Source organism: Neopelma chrysocephalum, unplaced genomic scaffold, assembly GCF_003984885.1.
Source record: "Neopelma chrysocephalum unplaced genomic scaffold, ASM398488v2 Primary Assembly neopelma1_77, whole genome shotgun sequence".
In the NCBI taxonomy this organism is placed as follows: Eukaryota; Metazoa; Chordata; class Aves; order Passeriformes; family Pipridae; genus Neopelma; species Neopelma chrysocephalum.
This window is the reverse complement of record NW_020897738.1, coordinates 8,413,770-8,422,833: the sequence shown is the minus strand read 5'-3', so window position 1 is coordinate 8,422,833 and position 9,064 is coordinate 8,413,770. Positions and strand designations below refer to the sequence as shown.

At 43.1% G+C, this 9,064-nt stretch overlaps 1 protein-coding gene across 5 annotated transcripts in view; it reads left to right on the top strand.

The window, feature by feature from the left end:
- The window catches only part of COMT (catechol-O-methyltransferase), a 22,721-nt gene extending 13,893 nt beyond the window's left edge, over nt 1–8,828 (top strand). For all 5 annotated transcript variants that reach the window (XM_027689426.1, XM_027689430.1, XM_027689429.1 and 2 more), the window contains exons 2-5: nt 2,566–2,848; nt 4,636–4,829; nt 5,497–5,628; nt 7,551–8,828. In XM_027689426.1, the coding sequence (XP_027545227.1) occupies nt 2,566–2,848; nt 4,636–4,829; nt 5,497–5,628; nt 7,551–7,730 (789 nt within the window). In that variant the 3' untranslated portion in view covers nt 7,731–8,828. The remainder of the gene's footprint in view (nt 1–2,565; nt 2,849–4,635; nt 4,830–5,496; nt 5,629–7,550) is intronic.
- Nucleotides 8,829–9,064: the final 236 nt, after the last annotated feature.

Sequence of the window (9,064 nt, the reverse complement as noted above, 5' to 3'; positions counted from 1 at the left end):
CAGGGCTCACAGCTCCCCTTGGCCAGAGGGGGAAGGTTGGATACCTGCTGGCATCAGGAAATGGTTTCTGGGCTCCATCCATTGCAGTTCAGAATAATTCTCTCTCACTGTGTCAATAATCCAAACCCATAACAGCAGCCATGCAATCAACTCAGCCATGAAAGTCAAGTAAAGACAGGCCAAGTGAAACTAGAGAGATATTTTATGTTAAACTAATGATATTTTCATAGCCCAGCCCATGTTCTCAGTGGACAGATAATGTGGAACATTTTCATGTAGGAGAACTAGAAAGGGCTGAAATCCCACCTGGGAGGTGCAGGACAATTGGGCCTGGGCAGTAGAACTGCTACTGCATAGAAGGAAAGAGGAAAAACTAACATCCAGGCCTTCCTGATCCCATTGAGGTAAAGAAGCAGGTTCATATTAGCTAGGAAACAAAATTCAGAAAGTCCAAGAAGTAAGATTTTTGTGTGCTAATGACAGTGGCAAGCCCTGAAAGGAAATGTCTCAGGTGAGACTTTGCAAGGAAAGCATTAAAGGTAACTATCAACACTGGTGACTACTTAAAAGCAAAAGAAATAGACTTTTAACTGCTCCAAACAAATCATACTTGCTCTGCAACTCAGATAAGTGGATGGGTGAACAAAATCAGCTGTACTGTGTCTTGAATATATCTCCATGGAAACCCAGTCATCTTCTGAAGTCAAAATGTGTTCTGCATGATGATTCAATAAATCAGTGGCACAGATTTTCCCCATGTGTATGTGCCAAGTCCCACTACAGAATGGAAGTCTGACAATCCATAAAATTTAGGTTTTTTTCCGGGACAATTTTGGGGAAGGTAAGCAAGAACAGGCAGGAATAGATTTGGGGGAATATTTCATAGAATCAAAGAACCTCTTTGCCTCTGGTTTGGGCAACTTAGGCAAAATTTTTGATGATGTTGTAGCTCCAGCTGGAGCAATGGTTTTGCTGAACTCCAGGTAGGTGGAACATTAATACCAAGTGCAAGTGGAAGCTGTTCACCATGTTCAGCAAGATGGAAGAGAAAGAGATTTAATAGGAGGAAAGAGGCTGGAAAGAGTTGAGTGTCATGTTCTTTAAAAATAACAGTTTAAAAACCAGGGCAACTACATCCACCCTGCTGAGGTTAAGGAATTGGTTCTGAATCCTTTAGACCTGTGTTCAAATGCCTGATTAGGCTTCAAGAACCAATGAACTTGGCATTCCTTCATCCTAGTGCTGATTGAAGCACGTTCCAACCTGGGCTCTCCTCCCAGGGTACAACTCCAGCCTCTGCTTGCGGGAAGCAGGGGTGGAAAAGTGGAGGTGTCATGAGAAACGAGGTGTGTTTGGAGTTGTGCAAGAGAAGCTTCACGTGCAGAGAGCCCTCAGGCAAATCAAACCCCTTAGTTTGGCACCATCTCAAAGGCTAAAACAATTGCTTAATTTTAAGAACCCTTTCTGTATCAGATCTTTTGTCCTGTGACTCCTACATGGAAGTAAATGCACCTTCCTGTCCACTGGCTTGCCTGAAATCCAGCAGAGTAAGGGGCTTTGATGGGATTTATTGTGTGAACTGTACAGGCTGACGTGTCCCATCTGCTGAATGTTACATTCAGATGCCCTGAACTCACCAACAGGATCACAGTCCACCCCTTGCTGCCCACACAGAAGCCCCTGCAGCCCTGACACTGAATTTCAGGGGAGAATAGGCTCATCGGAGCAGTTGAACTGGCCCATCAGAAAAGTACAGCGTGCCCCTCTGTTACATCTCTGCAATTTAATGAGCCTGAGAATTACTCTGATCCAGCTTTATGTTTTTAAAACCAGTGAGAAAGCATCTTCACTTTATAAAAGGAAATGCATATTTTTTTTTATCCTCAAAAGTGTCAGAATGATGGCTCATGTCAAAGATTTTGTGAGAAGGAATAAAGCTTCTATTTTCTGAAAACCAGTTCCCCTGGGTACCTCTGCTGCAGGCTCTGGAAGGAAGGGGGCTGGTCCAGTCCTCCTGAGACATGAAGCTGAGGTTCTCTGCTGAGCAGGGCAGTGAGTGGGGCCCTGCAGACTGCTCTGAACAGAACACCCCCTCACAGTGCCCATGGCTGCCCACACTGTGCTCAAAATGCAGATTTTCTTACCAAGACCAGCCTAGAAGTTAAAAATGTGGTTAATAATCAGGGGAGTGGGATCATATGCAGGCTCCAATTTAAGCTTTTAAATCCTTGGGAATACAGTCAGGCCAGGTTTGGTGCTGGGAAGCTCTGCAGTGGCACACTTGGAGCCAGGACTGAGCAGCTGTGTGGGGGCAGGGACCAGAGCATGAAATAAAGCTACTTGTTGACTGCCTGGAAAATTGGCTTTAAAGGGAGTGCCACGGAGCACCCTCCATTGCCAGGGGACAGAGAGGCCTTTTCAGCTACTCTAGATAAAACCATAATTACACTCTGTGTGTTCCTGTTCAGAATGGCTGATTGTGGGTTGTTCAGTTTAATATTTACAAACAGGATAGTCCTCTCCCATGCCACCTTAACCCTGGGCTGTTTTTCTCTTTCCTTCCAGATGCTGGAGAGCTCTTCAGTCCCTTTGTTCATTGTCTTCATCCTGCTTTTCATTTTGCTGCTCTGTGTGGTGCTCATCAGGAAAAATGCCACCGCTGCCCTTGTCTGGAATGAACTAATCCGGGAGAAAGTCACCAATTTGATCATGAACCAGAGCAAGGAACAGAGGATTTTAAATTTCGTGCTGCAGAACGCGGTGCGAGGGGACCCCCGGAGCGTGGTGGACACTATAGACAGATACTGCTCCCAGAAAGAGTGGGCCATGAACGTGGGCAATGAGAAAGGTAACTGCAGCAGGGAGCACCCCTGAGAGATCCCTCAGGACCAGCACAGAACAGGACAGCTCAGTGTGTTCACAGGGGAACTTCCAGCTGCTGCTGCTGCAAAACAACCACCCCCTGCCCTGTGAGCAGCAGAGCTCTGTGAGCTCTGGGGGGAGGGTTTGCATCCACTGACTCATCCCCAGAGTCCCAGGACCACAGCTGGGGTCTGTGTAGTGCACACACAGAGTGGGTAAGAGGGGGACAATTTATGGGAAAAGTCTCGGGTTGTGTTACACCTCAGTTCCTGCACAGGGTCCCCTTAAGGCATAGTTCATTATGGGATGTGCTTTCAGATCCTTAACAAGATAGTAAATTGAAAAAAAAAAAGAAGGATGTTAAACTATATGAATTTTGTGTATGCAAGCATAACTTAGAAGTTTCTGTTGAAGAAGGAAATCCTTCCCATGTCACACAGTGTCAGACACTGTTGCTATTTAGCAAGCAAATCATCTTGTTCTGGTCTCCTAAAGGAAAGTATGGCAACAAAAAAATTTTTTCTTAGCTGCAGGAAAGTGGCAATCTTTTCAAAAAACTATAATGGAAAATGTTAACATGTTCCCTTATGTATTAGAAACAAAAGTACCTCTTGCTGGGAAGTTGCAGGGGAAATTTGCTTAGTCTGGGATTATCATAGTTAATGAAATACAACTCTAAGCATTGTAATAAAAATACTTCTCTGTCATGGGTATATTTTTTGAAAGTAGCTCCTCATTGTACAAGGCAGAGTAGGAATTCTTAAAGCTCCAAACTTTGAACAGTTGTGATTATATTCTTAATAATTTCACTCTAGTTTTGCTCTGATAAGATGGCCTTTCCTCAGGAAAGAGCCATTAAAGTTAATGCATCTTTAGGTTCTAAGATTTCAAGAGTGACCACAAGGCCTCAAGATATATCATCATCATCATCATCATCATCATCATCACAATATTCATAAACAAATAACACCCAGAAAAAGATCACTTAATGAAGTGTATACAGACATTGAAAAATTCCATGGCTTAGTGTAAAATCCCTTCAAATACTTTTCAGTTTAGTTATCTAGTTTCCAGCCATACAACTAAGAGGAAATAGTTTTCTCACCCATAAATCCTTTTCCTCAGAAGGACACAATATAGTACCCTGTCGCTTCTTTTTGGGAACATTTTTGTTGCTAACAACTGACTAATGTTTTCCATCCCACAAAGTCATGTGGTGAATCCAATTATTTTGCGACTTTGTACATAGATTTTTCTTTTTTCCTTTAAAGATCAGTATTTAGGATAAGAAATTTTGTACCAGACTACAGCATGTGACATGTGCAACAACCACGAGCATTCAAAATTCAGGAGTTATATATTTCACTAATATGTCCAGTTTCTGCAAAAAATTCTTGGAAAAAAACACTACATTTTCCCCCTCTAACACTATAAATTAGTTAATTCAGATAATTATATGAGTTACTTTCTGGGAATATAAGTTAAATCACGGAATTCTTTACTCAGAAATGTTTATTGCTATTATTGTAAACTAAGGTATTTTTTTAGTTGAAAAAATATTGAAAACTTCAAATGTCAACTTTGTGATCAACTCGATCACAAATAGGGCAGTTTGCCAAGGACAGGGGATATAATTTGACATCAAGCCTTCATTTTTGAATGTCCCGAGCAACTGAGCACATGGATTTTATAAGTCCCTTGTCACTAACTTGCTCTTCTGCACGTGAAGCAGCTTGATTTTGTGCAAAGGTAACCTGTTTGCATTTCAATCAGGTTTGATTTTGGACAAGACTGTGGAAGAGGTGAGCCCCTCAGTGGCCCTGGAGCTGGGCTCCTACTGTGGCTACTCAGCCGTGAGGATGGCTCGGCTGCTCAAGGCAGGGGCTCGGCTGCTCACCGTGGAGTTCAACCCCGACTTTGCTGCCATAGCCAGGCAGATGATCGAGTTTGCTGGAGTGCAAGACAAGGTAAAGACCATTCTGTCTGTAACCACAAGAGCAAAACTGCTTAGAATTTGTATTCTTTTTTTTTCTTGCACCCACAAGTCCTTCTTAGTTTAACCAGCTCCGTGCCACGTTCCATCCCTGCCTTCTCCCAGCAGTCCAGCTGAGGACTGCACTGGGTTATCTCCCAGACTAGAATGCTGCTTTTCTCCATAAAAACAAAAAGCTTCAAATTGCTGTCAAGACTGACTACAAAAAACTGAACTATAGTCTAGTTTGTTACAAAAGCTCACAAGAAACAGCTGTACTATGTGCAATGGACTTCAAATGAGGAGTATTTACCCAAATCTAGTTGGTCATTATATCTATCTATCTATCTATCTATATCTATATATATGAATTTTGTGCATGGAGGTGTCTTGACAGGTCACTTTTGCTGCTGTTATTTTAAAAAAACAACAAGATCCCAAAACACCCAAATGCATATTTCAGAACATAACTGAGTTGGTTTGTCAAAAAGAAAAAAGTACACCTTATCTAATTCTGTTGAGATAATTCACATAACATTATTAACTGACACAATACTGAGCTATACAGAGGATTGCTGGTGTCTGGCCACAATTTAAAATGAGCTAAAAGCATGTGCTTTTTCTTAATGGTTCACAATTCATCGGATGGATTTGTATTTCAGGTTAAACTCCTAGAAGGCCCTTCACAGGAAATTATCCCCCAGCTGAAAAAAAAATATGAAGTAGATACTCTGGATTTTGTGTTCCTGGACCACTGGAAAGACAGATACACACCAGACACCATCCTGCTTCAGGTCAGTTTGCACAATTCCAGTCTTAAAAGTGAAGTAGCAAATGCCTTGCTGTGTGTGGGGAAACTCTGCTCATTTCTTCCCAAGCTGCCTTACCCGTTCTGTGAGCATTGCACAACGAGCTGGCTGCAGCAGCAGCACTGATAGGTGAGATAACTGCTAGAGCACTTCTGCATGGGAAGGTATTTTCAGGTGTTAAATAACTGAGATTCACAACATCTCTATCTATCAACACAACACATGCAGATGCTCTCCTGCCTTAGGAGCTGCAGGCTGATACAATTTTCTACAACTGCCTGTTTGTATCCAAGTGTCATTTTGCAATTATTTTCTTCACAAATAAAGCCACTTTTTTGAGCCTGCCTCTTACACTGAGAACCTGCCAAGTACTTTCTGACCCCTTGTGGACTACAACATTATTTTCTGATCCAGGCTCCTCTGTTTTTTAGTTTTAGTCCTGTCCTCCAGAAAGCTGTTTGAAAAGGAAATTTGTTTGGGGTTATGAACAGCCAGCATTGAATTTACACAGCAGTAGCTGAAGAAAATGTTCCCTCCCTACAGTTGTTTTGTACTCAGAGAATGCTTTCTTTTAAACTGCTGTGTGAGGATGACTGAACTCTTTCCACTGGGAAGAGCCAGTGCATCCTTATCAGAGCTCAGCCTTCGAAACACAGCCAAAATAAACTTATCCCAAAAAAGGTTGTTTAGTTCCATGGTAGTGGTCAGTCTGATGCAACTGTGGGACAAAGTTGCAAAAAACCCCCCAGGAAAATTAAGAGCAGAAAGACAAAGAAAAGATCCTCCCATTTTCTCAGGTGTTACAAACCTTCCAACCTGCACCCTTGGCAGGTATCACAGCATGAACAGTGACCATGGAGTATGAATATAAAATATTCAGATGAAATATGGACATTGAAAGTGGTCCAGACATGCACTTCTAGAAGAGCCAGACACGAGGAGCATCTGAACTCCTGCTGACCAGTGGCAAATGCAGTGTGTTGTCTCTTGCAGGGCTCTGTGAGCTGTGCAGAACAGTCTGAGGGCACTGGACATGTCTCAAACCCTGCTCTGTGCTGGCTGTGCTCCGACCCCAGAGGCAGGAGAGGGAGCTGAGCAGCCTCTGCACACACCCAGCACCAGAGCTGCTCTCACACACTGCCACTGCAAAAACACCCCATGTGCTGGCTGCAACTGCTGCCTGTGACCACAGGGGAACCACCAGCCTGATTGGCAACAGACTTTGTTTTAAAACAGCTGGGAAGCTCAGATAAGCAACTTCTCCTAGACAAAAATACCAGTAAAAATGAGGTTTGTAGGTTTACTGAGGATAAACATTGCACTTGAAGTGACTATTGCAAGTTAATTATGCCTTGTGGAAATTTGTCAGAGTGATCTGCTTTGTGCCCAGATCCTGAACAAAATCACAGGAAAGTGTTTAAGATGAAAGGAAAGCAAGCACAGAAGTCTCTTTTATTCACTCAGTGGTTTTGGAGTCTGACTGAGACAGGCCAAAGCACACTGGTATGTGCTAGTTTCTCAGGTGACCTGAAGAGCTACTACAACAGTTTAGTGCCACATTAAAGAAGTTTTTAAACATTAGGCATGACAGCCAAAACAAGGCCACCTTACTGATCCCCTAGAGATAGTTGGAAACAAGCTGAGGAACAAACTGCACACCTCCCCTGGGCTTGATCTGCTGTTTCAGAACCAGCCTCTCTGATGTTCTACTCACCATGCTAACAGTCAGTCTATGACCACAAAGGATCCTGCAGTGACTCAGCTTCTCCCACCTCCTCTCCCAGCCCCATCCCACAGTGGGTTTCTGGCTGCAGGCACTCCAGTGGGACCTGGTTCCATGCCAGGACATTCCAGTCAGGCCAGTGTCTGCTTAACAGCCCCTGTGAAGCCATTTCTCTTCTTTCCAGGAATGCAACCTGCTGAGGAAGGGCTCGGTTCTCCTGGCTGACAATGTCATTTTCCCAGGAGCTCCAGACTTCCTGACCTACGTCCGCAAGAGCCCCCACTTCCAGTGCACTAACTACCCATCCCACCTGGAGTACATGCAAGTGGAAGATGCTATGGAAAAGGCTGTGTTTTTGGGATAAAGAGAGCCACTAATACTCAGCCTTTGTTTCAAATGATGTAAATGCAGCTGCACAGGTTAACTTGTCCATGCTTTAATTTTGGGGGGTTTTTTAATTACTTTTATTTTGAAGCCTGTAATTAAAGCAAGTGCTAGTGGAGATCTTTTTAGACTGGGTGGAAACCAAGATGGGGAGTAAGCAGGGTAACTGCTCTGTGCCACTATTCCACACAATTCAGCAAACCCAAGGTGATGCACATTGCCTTGCCTTGACCAAAACATCATCTAACAACAGAGTCTGTTATTTTGAGCTTAAACCTGAACAAACACAGTTTGGGCTTAGGGCAAGGTGGAGAAATACACTGCAACTTCTGAAGACTTGTGTCCCCAAGCTGAACTCATTAATGGTTATCAAGAGTGGAAAAAAGCAGGCATGTTGCAAAAAAAGACCATTTCAGGTGCCCTAATCTTGCTCAGTTACTATCATGCCACCTTAATGCAGTGAAGGCCCCTATGGTGGTATTTTTTGCATATTTACTGCAAAAGTTAATCATCTCTATGTGAGAGAAAAGAGCACACACACTGAAAGATGAAAGACCCATGCAGTGATGAGAAAAGCAAAACAGAATTTTGCAAAATACAAACAAATAAAATTATTAACCTGCCCATGGAGATGTAGGGAACACTGGAGTAGTAAACAGATTAAAATTAACACAGTAACAGACAGAGAACAAAAGGAGCAGACTCCTTCCAAAAGCATACAAAACTGTGTAATATTTGACCTTGAGAAAACGCTGTTTATCTGCTAGTTATATTGTATATATATAGGATGTGATTTTTAGGGGCAGGACAAGCTGCTTACTCTGAAGTGCTGTGTATGTTTAAGGCACTGTATAAAAATAAAGCCAAGAGGGAATGGTTTCCCCAGGTGGGTCCTGCTTCACTCAGTGCTGATAAACCTCGGGAACAGTGGGGGTTGTCATGGAGAAGATACAAAGCCAAATCTGAAGTGTCCAACTCACCTGAACGAGGCACCAATCCAGTGGCAGTTCCCAGCATGTCCTGCTATGATTATATAATAAAGCAACGGTTGTATTTATAAATAAAAAATAAAAAACAATAGAGCAGGGACGTGACTTCCATTGTCTCCCAGGAATTCTGCACTCCACTTGGGAATTCCAGCCTCAAAACAGCCACAGAAAGATCCAACAGTTGCAAATCAGAGTGAAAATCAGGGATAACCATTCTCATCTTTCCCAGAATGAATTCTTTCAGACCTGTTAGGAGTTTCTTCCTTTCACAGCCCACCCTCCTGCAGTGGGACCCACCCTGGCCTGGGTGCGGCACAAAATCCAC